Consider the following 20,529-nt stretch of genomic DNA (forward strand, 5'->3'; position numbering starts at 1 on the left):
GACAATAGGAACACTATCAAGACATTATCAGAGACATTATCACATCTGGCTCCACAGCTATGGGACAATAGGAACACTATCAAGACATTATCAGAGACATTATCACATCTGGCTCCACAGCTATGGGACAATAGGAACACTATCAAGACATTATCAGAGACATTATCACATCTAGCTCCACAGCTATGGGACAATAGGAACACTATCAAGACATTATCAGAGACATTATCACATCTGGCTCCACAGCTATGGGACAATAGGAACACTATCAAGACATTATCAGATACATTATCACATCTAGCTCCACAGCTATGGGACAATAGGAACACTATCAAGACATTATCAGAGACATTATCACATCTGGGTCCACAGCTATGGGACAATAGGAACACTATCAAGACATTATCACATTTAGCTCCACAGCTATGGGACAATAGGAACACTATCAAGACATTATCAGAGACATTATCACATCTGGCTCCACAGCTATGGGACAATAGGAACACTATCAAGACATTATCAGATACATTATCACATCTAGCTCCACAGCTATGGGACAATAGGAACACTATCAAGACATTATCAGAGACATTATCACATCTGGGTCCACAGCTATGGGACAATAGGAACACTATCAAGACATTATCACATTTAGGTCCACAGCTATGGGACAATAGGAACACTATCAAGACATTATCAGAGACATTATCACATCTGGGTCCACAGCTATGGGACAATAGGAACACTATCAAGACATTATCACATTTAGGTCCACAGCTATGGGACAATAGGAACACTATCAAGACATTATCACATTTAGCTCCACAGCTATGGGACAATAGGAACACTATCAAGACATTATCAGAGACATTATCACATCTGGCTCCACAGCTATGGGACAATAGGAACACTATCAAGACATTATCAGAGACATTATCACATCTAGCTCCACAGCTATGGGACAATAGGAACACTATCAAGACATTATCAGAGACATTATCACATCTAGCTCCACAGCTATGGGACAATAGGAACACTATCAAGACATTATCACATTTAGGTCCACAGCTATGGGACAATAGGAACACTATCAAGACATTATCAGAGACATTATCACATCTGGCTCCACAGCTATGGGACAATAGGAACACTATCAAGACATTATCAGAGACATTATCACATCTAGCTCCACAGCTATGGGACAATAGGAACACTATCAAGACATTATCAGAGACATTATCACATCTGGCTCCACAGCTATGGGACAATAGGAACACTATCAAGACATTATCAGATACATTATCACATCTAGCTCCACAGCTATGGGACAATAGGAACACTATCAAGACATTATCAGAGACATTATCACATCTGGGTCCACAGCTATGGGACAATAGGAACACTATCAAGACATTATCACATTTAGGTCCACAGCTATGGGACAATAGGAACACTATCAATACATTATCACATTTAGGTCCACAGCTATGGGACAATAGGAACACTATCAAGACATTATCAGAGACATTATCACATCTGGCTCCACAGCTATGGGACAATAGGAACACTATCAAGACATTATCACATTTAGGTCCACAGCTATGGGACAATAGGAACACTATCAAGACATTATCAGATACATTATCACATCTAGGTCCACAGGCCTCTTCTAGGATTTGCATACATGGTGAAGATAATTTCTGGATACTTAGGGTCCGAGAAGAATGTGTCCTTTTATAAAGACCTTTCATGTAACGCAACATAATTTACATGACGAGACAAGTCTTAGTCAGACAGATTAGAGAGTCTTCTCTTTTCAGCCACTTGTTTTCCAAAAACACTGTTTATCCAGTGATTGTATATATAAAATATTGCAAAAAAGGTTTTAGGTGCTGTTCACTGACAGACTCAACTGTTAGATTGCCTATTTATCAGGAGTTTTTCCAAGTTGTATTAGTTGTATGTACAGGATACACATGGTATACACCGTCCAACCAAATTGCAGGTTCATTCTGGACAATGCAACAACTATAAGACATAAAAGATAATAATACCAAGATAAAGTAAATGTCAGTAGAAAATACATTTTGCATCAATATAATACAGGAAGACACAATTTATAGTCCAATATTTACACGTGTATTGGAGATGAGGGGACGTGTATAAACTGAGCAGTATTTAGCAATCATAATAAGATAATAATAAGACTGCTGATAAGCAGCAGTTGTGATGTGTGTGTAGCATGAATATACTGTACACAAACATTAGGAACACCTTCCTAATATTGATTTGCAAACCAACCCCCTTTTGTCCTCAGAACAGCCTGAATTCTTTGGGGCATGGACTCTACAAGGTGTCTTGACTGGTACGTTTGATGTCTTCACTATTATTCTACAATGTAGAAAATAGTAAAAAAGAAAGAAAGAAAAACCCTGTAATGAGTCTTGACTGGTACTGTATATAATATACTAGTGCACATCCTACCCAGTTATGTGAAACATGGTAGTGTTCCCTAATGCAAAGATTAGTTCCTAATGAATTCATTTCACTTGACTGATTTCCTGAGTAAAATCGTTGAAATTTGTTGCATGTTGCAGTTATATTTTTGTTCAGTGTATATATATTTTTCCAGATACTGGTGTACAACACCAAGGCAATCTCTTTACGTAGTGTTATGTTGTCTCTCTTGTTGTGATGTGTGTTTTGTCCTATATATATATATTGTATTTATTTGTAATTTTTAATCCAAGGCCCCTTTCTCCACAGGAGGTCTTTTGCCTTTTGGTAGGCCGTCATTGTCATGCCTAGTTAAATAAAGGTTACATATATTTTTTTATGAATTAAATAGGGACATGCCTTATGTCTATGATTTATACAGACCGATAATTTCCAAAAGAACGTTTGAATCACAAATAGAAGCTGATGCTGTTTGCTTAATAATATCCTGTTCAGAGTCAGAGGGTTATAAATCAAATCAAATCAAATCAAATCAAATTTTATTAGTCACATACACATGGTTAGCAGATGTTAATGCGAGTGTAGCGAAATGCTTGTGCTTCTAGTTCCGACAATGCAGTAATAACCAACAAGTAATCTAACCTAACAATTCCACAACTACTACCTTACACACACACACAAGTGTAAAGGGATAAAGAATATGTACATAAAGATATATGAATGAGTGGTGGTACAGAACGGCATGGCAGATGCAGTAGATGGTATAGAGTACGGTATATACATATGAGATGAGTACTGTAGGGTATGTAAACATAAAGTGGCATAGTTTAAAGTGGCTAGTGGTACATGTATTACATAAAGATGGCAAGATGCAGTAGATGATATAGAGTACAGTATATACATATGAGATGAGTAATGTAGGGTATGTAAACATTATATTAAGTGGCATTGTTTAAAGTGGCTAGTGGTACATTTTTACATAATTTCCATCAATTCCCATTTTTAAAGTGGCTGGAGTTGAGTCAGTATGTTGGCAGCGGCCGCTAAATGTTAGTGGTGGCTGTTTAACAGTCTGATGGCCTTGAGATAGAAGCTGTTTTTCAGTCTCTCGGTCCCTGCTTTGATGCACCTGTACTGACCTCGCCTTCTGGATGATAGCGGGGTGAACAGGCAGTGGCTTGGGTGGTTGTTGTCCTTGATGATCTTTATGGCCTTCCTGTGACATCGGGTGGTGTAGGTGTCCTGGAGGGCAGGTAGTTTGCCCCTGGTGATGCGTTCTGCAGACCTCACTACCCTCTGGAGAGCCTTACGGTTGTGGGCGGAGCAGTTGCCGTACCAGGCGGTGATACAGCCCGACAGGATGCTCTCGATTGTGCATCTGTAGAAGTTTGTGAGTGCTTTATGTGACAAGCCGAATTTCTTCAGCCTCCTGAGGTTGAAGAGGCGCTGCTGCGCCTTCTTCACAACGCTGTCTGTGTGGGTGGACCAATTCAGTTTGTCCGTGATGTGTACACCGAGGAACTTAAAACTTTCCACCTTCTCCACTACTGACCCGTCGATGTGGATAGGGGGGTGCTCCCTCTGCTGTTTCCTGAAGTCCACAATCATCTCCTTTGTTTTGTTGACGTTGAGTGTGAGGTTATTTTCCTGACACCACACTCCGAGGGCCCTCACCTCCTCCCTGTAGGCCGTCTCGTCGTTGTTGGTAATCAAGCCTACCACTGTAGTGTCATCCGCAAACTTGATGATTGAGTTGGAGGCGTGCATGGCCACGCAGTCGTGGGTGAACAGGGAGTACAGGAGAGGGCTCAGAACGCACCCTTGTGGGGCCCCAGTGTTGAGGATCAGCGGGGTGGAGATGTTGTTACCTACCCTCACCACCTGGGGGCGGCCCGTCAGGAAGTCCAGGACCCAGTTGCACAGGGCGGGGTCGAGACCCAGGGTCTCGAGCTTGATGACGAGTTTGGAGGGTACTATGGTGTTAAATGCTGAGCTGTAATCGATGAACAGCATTCTCACATGGGTATTCCTCTTGTCCAGATGGGTTAGGGCAGTGTGCAGTGTGGTTGCGATTGCGTCGTCTGTGGACCTATTGTGTCGGTAAGCAAATTGGAGTGGGTCTAGGGTGTCCGGTAGGGTGGAGGTGATATGGTCCTTGACTAGTCTCTCAAAGCACTTCATGATGACGGAAGTGAGTGCTACGGGGCGGTAGTCGTTTAGCTCAGTTACCTTAGCTTTCTTGGGAACAGGAACAATGGTGGCCCTCTTGAAGCATGTGGGAACAGCAGACTGGGATAAGGATTGATTGAATATGTCCGTAAACACACCAGCCAGCTGGTCTGCGCATGCTCTGAGGACGCGGCTGGGAATGCCGTCTGGGCCTGCAGCCCTGCGAGGGTTCACACGTTTAAATGTTTTACTCACCTCGGCTGCAGTGAAGGAGAGCCCGCAGGTTTTGGTAGGGGGCCGTGTCAGTGGCACTGTATTGTCCTCAAAGCGGGCAAAAAAGTTGTTTAGCCTGTCTGGGAGCAAGACATCCTGGTCCGCGACGGGGCTGGTTTTCTTTTTGTAATCCGTGATTGACTGTAGACCCTGCCACATACCTCTTGTGTCTGAGCTGTTGAATTGCGACTCGATTTTGTCTCTGTACTGGGACTTAGCCTGTTTGATTGCCTTGCGGAGAGAATAGCTACACTGTTTGTATTCGGTCATGCTTCCGGTCACCTTGCCCTGGTTAAAAGCAGTGGTTCGCGCTTTCAGTTTCACGCGAATGCTGCCGTCAATCCACGGTTTCTGGTTTGGGAATGTTTTAATCATTGCTGTGGGTACGACATCGTCAATGCACTTCCTAATGAACTCGCTCACCGAATCAGCATATTCGTCAATATTGTTGTTGGACGCGATGCGGAACATATTCCAATCCGCGTGATCGAAGCAGTCTTGAAGCGTGGATTCAGATTGGTCGGACCAGCGTTGAACAGACCTGAGCGCGGGAGCTTGTTGTTTGAGTTTCTGTTTGTAGGCTGGAATCAACAAAATGGAGTCGTGGTCAGCTTTTCCGAAAGGGGGGCGGGGGAGGGCCTTATATGCGTAGCGGAAATTAGTATAACAATGATCTAGGGTTTTCCCAGCCCTGGTAGCACAATCGATATGCTGATAGAATTTAGGGAGTTTTGTTTTTAGATTAGCCTTGTTAAAATCCCCAGCTACGATGAATGCAGCCTCAGGGTGTGTGGTTTCCAGTTTACAAAGAGTCAGATGAAGTTCGTTCAGGGCCATCGATGTGTCTGCTTGGGGGGGAATATATACGGCTGTGATTATGATTGAAGAGAATTCCCTTGGTAGATAATGCGGTCGACATTTGATTGTGAGGAGTTCTAGATCAGGTGAACAGAATGACTTGAGTTCCTGTGTGTTGTTATGATGATCACACCACTTCTCGTTAATCATAAGGCATACCCCCCCGCCCCTCTTCTTACCGGAAAGATGTTTGTTTCTGTCGGCGCGATGCATGAAGAAACCAGCTGGCTGCACCGACTCCGTTAGCGTCCCTTGAGTTAGCCATGTTTCCGTGAAGCAGAGCACGTTGCAATCCCTGATGTCTCTCTGGAATGCTACCCGTGCTCGGATTTCATCAACCTTATTGTCAAGAGACTGGACATTGGCGAGTAGTATGCTAGGGAGTGGAGCGCGATGTGCCCGTCTCCGAAGCCTGACCACGAGACCGCCTCGTTTGCCCCTTTTTCGGCGTCGCACAGGGTCGCCGGCTGGGATCAGATCCATTGTATTGGGTGGAAGGCAAAACACTGGATCCGTTTCGGGAAAGTCATATTCCTGGTAGGAACGATGATGAGTTGACGTTAATCGTATATTCAGTAGTTCCTCCCGACTGTATGTAATGAAACCTAAGATTACCTGGGGTACCGATGTAAGAAATAACACATAAAAAAACAAAATACTGCATATTTTCCAAGGAACGCGAAGCGAGGCGGCCATCTCTTTTCGGCGCCGGAAGTTATAGCGTTAGCATCACCGCCGGACTGGGCCTTCATATTGAATTCATTTCATTACATTTAAATGTATGTTTTCGCCCGAAGTTCCAAATGCCTGTATTTGTTGGTCTCCTTCACTCCTCTGCGCTGTGTGCACCTCCCCATTTCCACCAGAGATCGGTATATAATGAAGACATGCACGTCTCTGCCTTAACAATGGGAGTCGTTGTCCCAGAGGCGGGGAGACGACAAGTTTAAAGTCAATCCGACGTCTGCATTGGCCGTGCAGCATTTTACGGTGTGATATGGCCTCTTCATACTTCTTGCACTACGCTGAGCAGTGCAGAGCTGTTGTCAAGGAAGTTGTCAAGGAAGTGAGTTTGTGTTTATTTAGAACCTCCCGCCCCCTCACCTACAGTCAACCAATCATGTCAATGCGGAACTATATAGAGCCTTCCGCATTGTTACAACATTTGAGAGGCGCACAGCGAGTTCAATTTGTCCTCTGCGTACATCCGGGGGCGCCGATAATTGTGTCACATCATCCATATCCGACAACATTTTCGGATCAACAATAAATTGGCTCTTAAGGTCCAAAATAAACACATAGCAACGCATTGGGCTTCTTTTGGACAGATTTTTAGCGAGAGTTAAACTTCTCGCTTCGCCTCTCCCTCTTATGTTTTACACACACCAAGCCCCTGTCCCTCACGCTAACAATGCTGAGAAATCACATCTTTCTCTCTGACAAGCGCTTTCAACTCGTTATTTGTATTTTAGGTTTGGTCCAACCGAATCGGTCACATGGACACTCAACTCCAGCCACTTTAATAATGGAAAATGTATGTAAAAAATGTATCACTAGCCACTTTAAACAATGCCACTTAATATAATGTTTACATACCATACATTACTCCTCTCATATATATACAGTGGGGCAAAAAAGTATTTAGTCAGCCACCAATTGTGCAAGTTCTCCCACTAAAAAAGATGAGAGAGGCCTGTAATTTTCATCATAGGTACATATCAACTATGACAGACAAAATGAGAAAAAAAAATCCAGAAAATCACATTGTAGGATTTTTAATGAATTTATTTGCAAATTATGGTGGAAAATAAGTATTTGGTCAATAAAAAAAGTTTATCTCAATACTTTGTTATATACCCTTTGTTGGCAATGACAGAGGTCAAACGTTTTCTGTAAGTCTTCACAAGGTTTTCACACACTGTTGCTGGTATTTTTGCCCATTCCTCCATGCAGATCTCCTCTAGAGCAGTGATGTTTGGGGGCTGTTGCTGGGCAACACGGACTTTCAACTCCCTCCAAAGATTTTCTATGGGGTTGAGATCTGGAGACTGGCTAGGCCACTCCAGGACCTTGAAATGCTTCTTACGAAGCCACTCTTTCGTTGCCCGGGCGGTGTGTTTGGGATCATTGTCATGCTGAAAGACCCAGCCACGTTTCATCTTCAATGCCCTTGCTGATGGAAGGAGGTTTTCACTCAAAATCTCACGATACATGGCCCTATTCATTCTTTCCTTTACACGGATCAGTCGTCCTGGTCCCTTTGCAGAAAAACAGCCCCAAAGCATGATGTTTCCACCCCCATGCTTCACAGTAGGTATGGTGTTCTTTGGATGCGACTCAGCATTCTTTGTCCTCTAAACACAACGAGTTGAGTTTTTACCAAAAAGTTCTATTTTGGTTTCATCTGACCATATGACATTCTCCCAATCTTCTTCTGGATCATCCAAATGCTCTCTAGCAAACTTCGGACGGGCCTGGACATGTACTGGCTTAAGCAGGGGGACACGTCTGGCACTGCAGGATTTGAGTCCCTGGCGGCGTAGTGTGTTACTGATGGTAGGCTTTGTTACTTTGGTCCCAGCTCTCTGCAGGTCATTCACTAGGTCCCCCCGTGTGGTTCTGGGATTTTTGCTCACCGTTCTTGTGATCATTTTGACCCCACGGGGTGAGATCTTGCGTGGAGCCCCAGATCGAGGGAAATTATCAGTGGTCTTGTATGTCTTCCATTTCCTAATAATTGCTCCCACAGTTGATTTCTTCAAACCAAGCTGCTTACCTATTGCAGATTCAGTCTTCCCAGCCTGGTGCAGGTCTACAATTTTGTTTCTGGTGTCCTTTGACAGCTCTTTGGTCTTGGCCATAGTGGAGTTTGGAGTGTGACTGTTTGAGGTTGTGGACAGGTGTCTTTTATACTGATAACAAGTTCAAACAGGTGCCATTAATACAGGTAACGAGTGGAGGACAGAGGAGCCTCTTAAAGAAGAAGTTACAGGTCTGTGAGAGACAGAAATCTTGCTTGTTTGTAGGTGACCAAATACTTATTTTCCACCATAATTTGCAAATAAATTCATTAAAAATCCTACAATGTGATTTTCTGGATTTTTTTTTCTCATTTTGTCTGTCATAGTTGAAGTGTACATATGATGAAAATTACAGGCCTCTCTCATCTTTTGAAGTGGGAGAACTTGCACAATTGGTGGCTGACTAAATACTTTTTTGCCCCACTGTATATACTGTACTCTATACCATCTACTGCATCTTGCCTATGCCGTTCTGTACCATCACTCATTCATATATCTTTATGTACATATTCTTTATCCCTTTACACTTGTGTGTATAAGGTAGTTGTTGTGAAATTGTTAGGTTAGATTACTCGTTGGTTATTACTGCATTGTCGGAACTAGAAGCACAAGCATTTCGCTACACTCGCATTAACATCTGCTAACCATGTGTATGTGACCAATAACATTTGATTTGATTTAAAACACAATTTCACTCGAATAGAGGATAAGTTCCCTTTTACCCAGCAATGCCCATTTTATTCTGTGAGATAAAGGTATGCCACGTGATCTCAAGTGGACAGGCTAACATGCTTTTCAAACAGTAGGGTGTGTTCATAACTATTCAACTGTTTGAAATGCAGTGTATTTGACCTTTAAATAAAAGTTATTGTGCAATTTAAAGGAAACATAAAAATAAAATAAAAAACAGAGACACCATATTATCGTGAATCATAAATGTGAAAAGAATTTAGATGCTAATTTAGGCCATATCGCCATTCATCCAGCTATATTGATCGCAGGACAGGAAGTTAGCGGGCTAACCCATACTGTGTGGCTAATTAGCGTTGGAGGCTAACTCACACGGTGAGAATCTAACACGGAATTTAGTAGCTGTCTAACACAGCGAGTGGTCACTGAGGATTAATATAACTATGTATACAATCTTCAGTCGAGGGGTTGCTAGTTTTGTCTGTCACCTCCCTCGAAGTCTTCACAGCTCTCCCTCGCTGTGTTCCACGTGAGTCGCGTCAGCCGGGCTATAGCTAGCTGTGGTTTTGTTTCAATACTTCTGCAGGTGCCAATATAATCCCTAGACTCTGTGAGCACAATGCAGACCAACGGTTTTCAAAGTCACTGGCTTTGCTCCAGGATTATTTTAGGATTAGCCTAGTGAGTCATGTAGGTTTAGGTATAGATATCCCCTAAGAAATGTAGGCCTGGGTAAAGACCAACCCCACTGAGTTCTACCTGCCGACCCCACTGAGTCCTACCTGCCGACCCCACTGAGTCCTACCTGCCGACCCCACTGAGTTCTACCTGCCGACCCCACTGAGTTCTACCTGCCGACCCCACTGAGTCCTACCTGCCGACCCCACTGAGTCCTACCTGCCGACCCCACTGAGTCCTACCTGCCGACCCCACTGAGTTCTACCTGCTAAACCCCAGATTCCTACCTAACAACCCCAGATTCCTACCTGTCAACCCCAGATTCCTACCTGCCAACCCCAGATTCCTACCTGCCAACCCCAGATTCCTACCTGCCAACCCCAGATTCCTACCTGCCAACCCCAGATTCCTACCTGCCAACCCCAGATTCCTACCTGCCAACCCCAGATTCCTACCTGCCAACCCCAGATTCCTACCTGCCAACCCCAGATTCCTACCTGCCAACCCCAGATTCCTACCTGCCAACCCCAGATTCCTACCTGCCAACCCCAGATTCCTACCTGCCAACCCCAGATTCCTACCTGCCAACCCCAGATTCCTACCTGCCAACCCCAGATTCCTACCTGCCAACCCCAGATTCCTACCTGCCAACCCCAGATTCCTACCTGCCAACCCCAGATTCCTACCTGCCAACCCCAGATTCCTACCTGCCAACCCCAGATTCCTACCTGCCAACCCCAGATTCCTACCTGCCAACCCCAGATTCCTACCTGCCAACCCCAGATTCCTACCTGCCAACCCCAGATTCCTACCTGCCAACCCCAGATTCCTACCTGCCAACCCCAGATTCCTACCTGCCAACCCCAGATTCCTACCTGCCAACCCCAGATTCCTACCTGCCAACCCCACAGGGGTCCAATAGAGTCCAGTCAACATTTACCGAACACGTTGAGAAATTATTTTGGTAGCCTAACTACAGACATATTCGTCTTCTCTTTGATTTCCAAACTGTGTTTTTACCGCAATTAGATTTGGAAATATAAGACCAGTAAAGAATACAGTATATATATATTTTATTGTCACCGTATAGGTGCATGTGTTGTTTTACAGGGTCAGCCATAGTAGTACGTCGCAACTAGAGCAATTTGGATTGAGTGCCTTGCTCAAGGGCACATCGACATATTTTTCCCCTTCTCGGTTAAGGTATTCGAACCAGCGACCTTTCGGTTAACGCTTTAACCGCTAGGCTACCTGCCCCAATAACCCCTAGGCTACCTGCCGGCCAGTCAACTACAAGTCAATTATAACTCTACACGAATAAACCCTGTGTATGAGGTTTTCACTAGATGGTATACTGTTTATGTCAGAATGGACTTTTCATAGCAGGTTAGGAGAATTTACGCAGCAGGTTAGCAGAATTAGGATAAGGTTAGGAAAAGGGTTAGGATAGGCTAAAATGCAACAACAACAAAAAACGTTGTATGTCAATTTGACCTAAGCTCTATCTTATCTCGACAGGACCTGTGTTTGATAACTAACCTCCCACTCATTTGCGTCGCTGTAGACTCTGACAGCCACCTCGGCTGGGTCGTAGAAGTGCTTGGCGTGTTCTGTAGTGACGACACGCACATCCACCTGCAAACGGGCACAATAAGGGTGTTATTCCAACCTTGAAACACAAACCAACCTTTAACCCCTAACACCTCTCCCCTAGGATCAACCACATATCTACTACCACATATCTACAATACATTAAGTGTGTTACCTCAGACCACTACTCTACTACCACATATCTACAATACATTAAGTGTGTTACCTCAGACCACTACTACCACATATCTACAATACATTAAGTGTGTTACCTCAGACCACTACTACCACATATCTACAATACATTAAGTGTGTTACCTCAGACCACTACTCTACTACCACATATCTACAATACATTAAGTGTGTTACCTCAGACCACTACTACCACATATCTACAATACAACACCCACGTGTGTGTAGAGTGTGTATGTGTGTGTCTGTACCTGTGTGTGTCTCTTCACAGTCCCCGCTGTTCCAAAAGGTGTATTTTTATCTGTTTTTTAAATCTGATTCTACTGATTGCATCAGTTACTTGATGTGGAATAGAGTTCCATGTAGTCATGGCTCTATGTAGTACTGTGAGCCTCCCATAGTCTGTTCTGGACTTGGGGACTGTGAAGAGACCTCTGGTGGCATGTCTTGTAGGGAATGCATGGGTGTCTGAGCTGTGTGCTGCTAGTTTAGACAGACAGCTCGGTGCATTCAACATGTCAATACCTCTCACAAATACAAGTAGTGATGAAGTCAATCTCTCCTCCACTTTCAGCCAGGAGAGATTGACATGCATATTATTAACATTATCTCTCTGTGTATATTTAAGGGCCAGCCGTGTTGTCCTGTTCTGAGCCAATTGTAATTTTCCTAAGTTCCTCTTTGTGTCACCTGACCACACGACTGAACAGTAGTCCAGGTGTAACAAAACTAGGGCCTGTAAGACCTGCCTTGTTGATAGTGCTGTTAAGAAGGTAGAAACTAGGGCCTGTAGGACCTGCCTTGTTGATAGTGTTGTTAAGAAGATAAAAACTAGGGCCTGTAGGACCTGCCTTGTTGATAGTGTTGTTAAGAAGGTATAAACTAGGGCCTGTAGGACCTGCCTTGTTGATAGTGCTGTTAAGAAGGTAGAAACTAGGGCCTGTAGGACTTGCCTTGTTGACAGTGTTGTTAAGAAGGTAGAAACTAGGGCCTGTAGGACCTGCCTTGTTGATAGTGTTGTTAAGAAGGTAGAAACTAGGGCCTGTAGGACCTGCCTTGTTGATAGTGTTGTTAAGAAGGTAGAAACTAGGGCCTGTAGGACCTGCCTTGTTGATAGTGTTGTTAAGAAGGTAGAAACTAGCGCCTGTAGGACATGCCTTGTTGATAGTGTTGTTAAGAAGGTAGAAACTAGGGCCTGTAGGACCTGCCTTGTTGATAGTGTTGTTAAGAAGGTAGAAACTAGCGCCTGTAGGACATGCCTTGTTGATAGTGCTGTTAAGAAGGTAGAAACTAGGGCCTGTAGGACCTGCCTTGTTGATAGTGTTGTTGAGAAGGTAGAAACTAGGGCCTGTAGGACATGCCTTGTTGATAGTGTTGTTAAGAAGGTAGAAACTAGCGCCTGTAGGACATGCCTTGTTGATAGTGTTGTTAAGAAGGTAGAAACTATGGCCTGTAGGACCTGCCTTGTTGATAGTGTTGTTAAGAAGGTAGAAACTAGGGCCTGTAGGACCTGCCTTGTTGATAGTGTTGTTAAGAAGGTAGAAACTAGGGCCTGTAGGACCTGCCTTGTTGATAGTGTTGTTAAGAAGGTAGAGCAGCGCTTTATTATGGACAGACTTCTCGCCATCTTAGCTACTGTTGTATCAACATGTTTTGACCATGACAGTTTACAATCCAGGGTTACTCCAAGCAGTTTAGTCTCCTCAACTTTCTCCAATATGTTTTGACCAGGACAGTCAGTTTTCTCAATTTCCATATTATCCATTACACGATTTAGTTGAGGTTTAGGGTTAAGTGTTTGATTTGCCCCAAATACAATGCTTTTAGTTTTGACTTATTCCTTGGTAGGTAACTCTTTATCCACAATATAGCAGAGGGTGTAAAGCCATAACACATCAGTTTTTCCAGCAGTAGACTATGATCAATCATGTCAAAAGCTGCACTGAAGTCTAACAAAAACAGCCCCCACAATCTCAGCCAATCATCAAAGTGCTGTGCTTGCTGAGTGTCCTTCCCTATACACATGCTGAAATTCTGTTGTCAATTTGTTTACTGTGAAATAGCATTGTTTCTGGTCAAACACAATTTTCCCCAGAAGTTTACTAAGGGTTGGTAACAGACTGATTGGTCGGCTATTTGAGCCAGTAAAGTGGGCTTTACTATTCTTAGGTAGCGGAATAAACATAACATGAAAGCATGAACAAATAGATGAATTATTAATTATATTGCAGTGTTACAGTTCAGATATGAAGATGATTTTTCTATGGCTGATGTTCGAACCTAATCTGTGATTTACCTCTGTTTGTGCCTCTACAAATGTCCATAATTGGACATTATGATATTCTTCAAGGTAAACTGAAGTTGATAAGTTCATTGGGGGGCCGTTAAGGGGTTTGATAATTTAGCTCGGCCTAGATATGACCTGCTATTAGAAGTGTTGATTATCTAGGCCTATCTACATAACAGATTTTCGGGACAGAGCTAATTCAACCTAGCTTCCTTTTCTACTGAAAACCGGATGTGGTAGCATTAACCTGTTACGTTCGGGTTAATGCTGATATGACCTGATATTAGAAGTGTAACGTCGTGACTGCACCTCTAGGATACGTAAATAATTATTTTGGGGGGGAATTTCCCCGTCAGTTTCTGTTAGTTGCATAATAAATAGAGCGTTTGGTTTGATACAAGGTGACCATCGTCCTTCCAGCGGTATAACCATGCATGTGCAGGTCACAGAGAGCAACGTTTGACACCATACTTGTTTGAGTAACGCTGACTCATGAATCCAAATACAGCTAGCAGGAAACACATCCCAGTTAGATGACCTATCTACTTACCCCGGGTAACTCTAGAAGTTGGGAGACCAACAGAGGCACTTTGAGAGCTGCCACACTACCCGTGACCCCAACCAGCACACGAAATTTACCACACGAGTCTAACAAATCAAATTTCGGAGACGTTACGGGTGATTCCGCCTGCATGTTAGCTGGAAAACGATCACTGCAAAAACAACTTCAACACGTTATTAGGAGCATGCTGATTGCCGAGAATACGCAAAATATCGCCAACTTTTAACTTCTATGAACTTCGCCCGATGCAGCTTCCGTAAACATTGGTTCCACGTGACCCACAGTGACTGATGAACGAGCACGTATCGCAACGACCTTTCGTGTGCGCGCACGCTGGTTCCATAGAATATTCTGGCTCTTCGACGGCTTCCGCAAGAGAGACACACCGTCCGGTATGTTATAGTAGGGGATTTTCATGCTTTGGTGAATTGTGCTGACATTCTCAACAGGTGCGATGCAGCAGACGCTGACCCCTCACGTCTACTGGGCCCAGCGGCATGAGGACATCTACCTGCGAGTGGAGCTGATTGACGCGCAGGTGAGTGGAGAGAGGACCTGTCACCCAGAGGCAATAAATAAACCGCTCACAAACATACAGGGATTTAGTATATTCATCACCAAGTTTACAATGTTACTCCGAAGTTCACATCGACCCTTAGCATGAGGATGTAGCCCTAATGTGACTGAGTAGGCTATCGTTGCACAATAGAAAACAATAGAATAGAATAGAAATACAATTGTATGCTTGTGTTTCTGAGAATGACTATCTATAATAACTGAGTCACTGTGACGTATCCATAGTAACTGAGTCACGGTGTTGTATCCATAATTACTGATTCACTGTGACTATCCATAGTAACTGAGTCACGGTGTTGTATCCATAATTACTGAGTCACTGTGACGTATCCATAATTACTGAGTCACTGTGACGTATCCATAGTAACTGAGTCACGGTGACGTATCCATAATAACTGAGTCACTGTGACGTATCCATAATAACTGAGTCACTGTGACGTATCCATAGTAACTGAGTCACTGTGACGTATCCATAGTAACTGAGTCACTGTGACGTATCCATATTTCTGAGTCACGGTGACGTATCCATAATAACTGAGTCACGGTGACGTATCCATAATAACTGAGTCACGGTGACGTATCCATAATAACTGAGTCACGGTGACGTATTCATATTTCTGAGTCACGGTGACGTATCTGTAATAACTGAGTCACGGTGACGTATCTGTAATAACTGAGTCACGGTGACGTATCCGTAATAACTGAGTCACGGTGACGTATCCATAATAACTGAGTCACGGTGACGTATCCATATTTCTGAGTCACGGTGACGTATCCATAATAACTATCCAGTATCCATTATCTTCTTCGGAGTGGCTAGCAGGCTTCTTCGGAGTGGCTAGCAGGCTTCTTCAGAGTGGCTTGCAAGCTTCTTCAGAGTGGCTAGCAGGCTTCTTCGGAGTGGCTAGCAGGCTTCTTCAGAGTGGCTAGCAGGCTTCTTCGGAGTGGCTAGCAGGCTTCTTCGGAGTGGCTTGCAAGCTTCTTCAGAGTGGCTAGCAGGCTTCTTCGGAGTGGCTAGCAGGCTTCTTCGGAGTGGCTAGCAGGCTTCTTCAGAGTGGCTTGCAAGCTTCTTCAGAGTGGCTAGCAGGCTTCTTCGGAGTGGCTAGCAGGCTTCTTCGGAGTGGCTAGCGGGCTTCTTCAGAGTGGCTGGCAGGCTTCTTCAGAGTGGCTAGCAGGCTTCTTCGGAGTGGCTAGCAGGCTTCTTCGGAGTGGCTAGCAAGCTTCTTCAGAGTGGCTAGCAGGCTTCTTCGGAGTGGCTAGCGGGCTTCTTCAGAGTGGCTGGCAGGCTTCTTCAGAGTGGCTAGCAGGCTTCTTCGGAGTGGCTAGCAGGCTTCTTCGGAGTGGCTAGCAGGCTTCTTCGGAGTGGCTAGCAGGCTTCTTCGGAGTGGCTAGCAGGCTTCTTCGGAGTGGCTGGCAGGCTTCTTCAGAGTGGCTAGCAGGCTTCTTCAGAGTGGCTAGCAGGCTTCTTCGGAGTGGCTAGCAGGCTTCTTCGGAGTTGTTAGCAGGCTTCTTCAGAGTGGCTAGCAGGCTTCTTCGGAGTGGCTAGCAGGCTTCTTCGGAGTGGCTGGCAGGCTTCTTCGGAGTGGCTGGCAGGCTTCTTCGGAGTGGCTGGCAGGCTTCTTCGGAGTGGCAGGCAGGCTTCTTCGGAGTGGCTAGCAGGCTTCTTCAGAGTGGCTGGCAGGCTTCTTCAGAGTGGCTAGCAGGCTTCTTCGGAGTGGCTAGCAGGCTTCTTCGGAGTGGCTAGCAGGCTTCTTCGGAGTGGCTGGCAGGCTTCTTCGGAGTGGCTGGCAGGCTTCTTCGGAGTGGCTGGCAGGCTTCTTCGGAGTGGCAGGCAGGCTTCTTCGGAGTGGCTAGCAGGCTTCTTCAGAGTGGCTTGCAGGCTTCTTCAGAGTGGCTTGCAGGCTTCTTCCGAGTGGCTAGCAGGCTTCTTCAGAGTGGCTGACAGGCTTCTTCGGAGTGGCTAGCAGGCTTCTTCAGAGTGGCTGGCAGGCTTCTTCGGAGTGGCTAGCAGGCTTCTTCGGAGTGGCTGGCAGGCTTCTTCGGAGTGGCTAGCGGGCTTCTTCAGAGTGGCTGGCAGGCTTCTTCAGAGTGGCTGGCAGGCTTCTTCAGAGTGGCAGGCAGGCTTCTTCGGAGTGGCTAGCAGGCTTCTTCAGAGTGGCTTGCAGGCTTCTTCCGAGTGGCTAGCAGGCTTCTTCAGAGTGGCTGGCAGGCTTCTTCGGAGTGGCTAGCAGGCTTCTTCAGAGTGGCTGGCAGGCTTCTTCAGAGTGGCTGGCAGGCTTCTTCGGAGTTGCTAGCAGGCTTCTTCGGAGTGGCTGGCAGGCTTCTTCAGAGTGACTGGCAGGCTTCTTCAGAGGTGGTAAATAACATCAGTATTGTCTACATCTTAAGTTCATGGAGATGGTGGTTGAAGATAGTGTTTCAACATAGCAAGACTTCCTCTTCACAGATAGACTAGGGGCTGATAACGAGTCCTGGCTGGTTTCATTTGCCTCGACTTGAAACTAAGAACACAACCAGTTGCCTAATATTACTGCATTTTAAAAGTACAATTTGCATGCTCTCCTTTGCAAAACGATTCACCCATAGAGAGCTCAAGTATCAGCTCTTTGGTAGAGTCTAAAGGGGAGCAACTCATGATGTAATCTGTACTGTCTTCTCTTCTCTTGCAGAATCTTGACATCAGCGTGCATGATAATGTCCTCAAATTCAGGGGTACGTATTATTTATTACAGTATTATCAACCAGAAGACACTTTAACCTACCATTAGAGCATGGCTTTGAAGACTCATTCACCTACCATTAGAGCATGGCTTTGAAGACTCATTCACCTACCATTAGAGCATGGCTTTGTAGACTCATTCACCTACCATTAGAGCATGGCTTTGTAGACTCATTCACCTACCATTAGAGCATGGCTTTGAAGACTCATTCACCTACCATTAGAGCATGGCTTTGAAGACTCATTAACCTACCATTAGAGCATGGCTTTGAAGACTCATTAACCTACCATTAGAGCATGGCTTTGAAGACTCATTCACCTACCATTAGAGCATGGCTTTGAAGACTCATTCACCTACCATTAGAGCATGGCTTTGAAGACTCATTCACCTACCATTAGAGCATGGCTTTGAAGACTCATTCACCTACCATTAGAGCATGGCTTTGTAGACTCATTCACCTACCGTTAGAGCATGGCTTTGAAGACTCATTAACCTACCATTAGAGCATGGCTTTGAAGACTCATTCACCTACCATTAGAGCATGGCTTTGAAGACTCATTCACCTACCGTTAGAGCATGGCTTTGAAGACTCATTCACCTACCATTAGAGCATGGCTTTGAAGACTCATTCACCTACCATTAGAGCATGGCTTTGAAGACTCATTCACCTACCGTTAGAGCATGGCTTTGTAGACTCATTCACCTACCGTTAGAGCATGGCTTTGAAGACTCATTCACCTACCATTAGAGCATGGCTTTGAAGACTCATTCACCTACCATTAGAGCATGGCTTTGAAGACTCATTCACCTACCGTTAGAGCATGGCTTTGAAGACTCATTCACCTACCGTTAGAGCATGGCTTTGAAGACTCATTCACCTACCGTTAGAGCATGGCTTTGAAGACTCATTAACCTACCATTAGAGCATGGCTTTGAAGACTCATTCACCTACCATTAGAGCATGGCTTTGAAGACTCATTCACCTACCATTAGAGCATGGCTTTGAAGACTCATTCACCTACCATTAGAGCATGGCTTTGAAGACTCATTCACCTACCGTTAGAGCATGGCTTTGAAGACTCATTCACCTACCGTTAGAGCATGGCTTTGAAGACTCATTCACCTACCATTAGAGCATGGCTTTGAAGACTCATTAACCTACCATTAGAGCATGGCTTTGAAGACTCATTCACCTACCATTAGAGCATGGCTTTGAGGACTCATTAACCTACCATTAGAGCATGGCTTTGAAGAAACAAATGATCCCTTTGTTTTGTTTGTTTGTTTCCAGCCCAGGGTCATGGAGCAAGAGGACAGAATGATTATGAGTTTAGTCTGCCGTTCCTTAATGCTGTGAAGACAGAGGTACTGTTTACTAGATGGACTATTCTGAATAATAATAGACTGTGTTTACTAGACTATTCTGATTGATAATAGACTGTGTTTACTAGATGGACTATTCTGATTGATAATAGACTGTGTTTACTAGACTATTCTGAATAATACTAGACTGTGTTTACTAGACTATTCTGATTTAATAATAGACTGTGTTTACTAGACTATTCTGATTAATAATAGACTGTGTTTACTAGACTATTCTGATTGATACTAGACTGTGTTTACTAGACTATTCTGAATAATAATAGACTGTGTTTACTAGACTATTCTGATTGATAATAGACTGTGTTTACTAGACTATTCTGATTGATACTAGACTGTGTTTACTAGACTATTCTGATTAATAATAGACTGTGTTTACTAGATGGACTATTCTGATTGATAATAGACTGTGTTTACTAGATGGACTATTCTGATTGATACTAGACTGTGTTTACTAGATGGACTATTCTGATTGATACTAGACTGTGTTTACTAGACTATTCTGATTGATACTAGACTGTGTTTACTAGACTATTCTGATTGATACTAGACTGTGTTTACTAGACTATTCTGATTTAATAATAGACTGTGTTTACTAGACTATTCTGATTAATAATAGACTGTGTTTACTAGACTATTCTGATTGATACTAGACTGTGTTTACTAGACTATTCTGATTAATAATAGACTGTGTTTAGTAGATGGACTTTGTGTGTGTGTGTGTGTGTGTGTGTGTTTATTCTAATCTAATAGATAGCATGTGTTCTCCAGGTGAGCCACAGGTCGACCCAGCGCCAGGTGAACATCACAGTGCGTAAGCAGCTGTGTGGCTGGTGGGACAGACTCACCCTACAGGAGAAGAAACCTATTTTCCTGGCTCCTGACTTCGACCGCTGGATGGACGAGTCTGACGCCGAGATGGAGCTACGGGAGAAGGTAACGTCCTGTAATGTTAATGCTAATTCAGGATGTCAGGATAGATTTGGTATTACAGCAGGATACAGCTCATTAATGAGAGAGAGACAGCACCTGTCTGTCTGTCTGCCTGTCTGCCTGTCTGCCTGTCTGTCTGTCTGCCTGTCTGTCTGTCTCTGCGGTGGGGGAAGAGCATCAAGCGTAGCACATTGTGACAGTGATTACTTCATATTTATAGGTTATGTTATTATTGATTCATAACAATATAATAATATAGAACATATACTGTATATATATTCATTGTGTATTCTGTGGTAACTTTTCCAGGAGGAGAAAAAAAAACGACTGAACATGGAATCAAGGCTGTCAGAGGACTGTGAG

General features: G+C 44.2%; 2 protein-coding genes across 3 annotated transcripts in view; one reads left to right on the top strand and one right to left on the bottom strand.

Moving 5' to 3' along the window:
• The window catches only part of ppcdc (phosphopantothenoylcysteine decarboxylase), a 31,854-nt gene extending 17,019 nt beyond the window's left edge, over positions 1-14,835 (bottom strand). Inside the window, exons 1-2 of one of the 2 annotated variants that reach the window (XM_071404453.1) lie at positions 14,546-14,835; positions 11,466-11,561 (exon numbers count right to left, since the gene is read on the bottom strand). In XM_071404453.1, the coding sequence (XP_071260554.1) occupies positions 11,466-11,561; positions 14,546-14,689 (240 nt within the window). In that variant the 5' untranslated portion in view covers positions 14,690-14,835. The remainder of the gene's footprint in view (positions 1-11,465; positions 11,562-14,545) is intronic. The other variant, XM_071404454.1, reaches the window with a different exon arrangement.
• Positions 14,836-14,847: 12 nt separating this feature from the next.
• LOC139577448 (very-long-chain (3R)-3-hydroxyacyl-CoA dehydratase-like) overlaps positions 14,848-20,529 on the top strand; it is a 35,180-nt gene continuing 29,498 nt past the window's right edge. Inside the window, exons 1-5 of the mRNA XM_071404452.1 lie at positions 14,848-15,095; positions 17,803-17,845; positions 19,145-19,218; positions 20,005-20,169; positions 20,476-20,524. Coding sequence (XP_071260553.1) covers positions 15,012-15,095; positions 17,803-17,845; positions 19,145-19,218; positions 20,005-20,169; positions 20,476-20,524 — 415 coding nt within the window. The 5' untranslated portion in view covers positions 14,848-15,011. The remainder of the gene's footprint in view (positions 15,096-17,802; positions 17,846-19,144; positions 19,219-20,004; positions 20,170-20,475; positions 20,525-20,529) is intronic.

Source organism: Salvelinus alpinus, chromosome 6 (genome assembly GCF_045679555.1).
Source record: "Salvelinus alpinus chromosome 6, SLU_Salpinus.1, whole genome shotgun sequence".
NCBI lineage: Eukaryota > Metazoa > Chordata > Actinopteri > Salmoniformes > Salmonidae > Salvelinus > Salvelinus alpinus.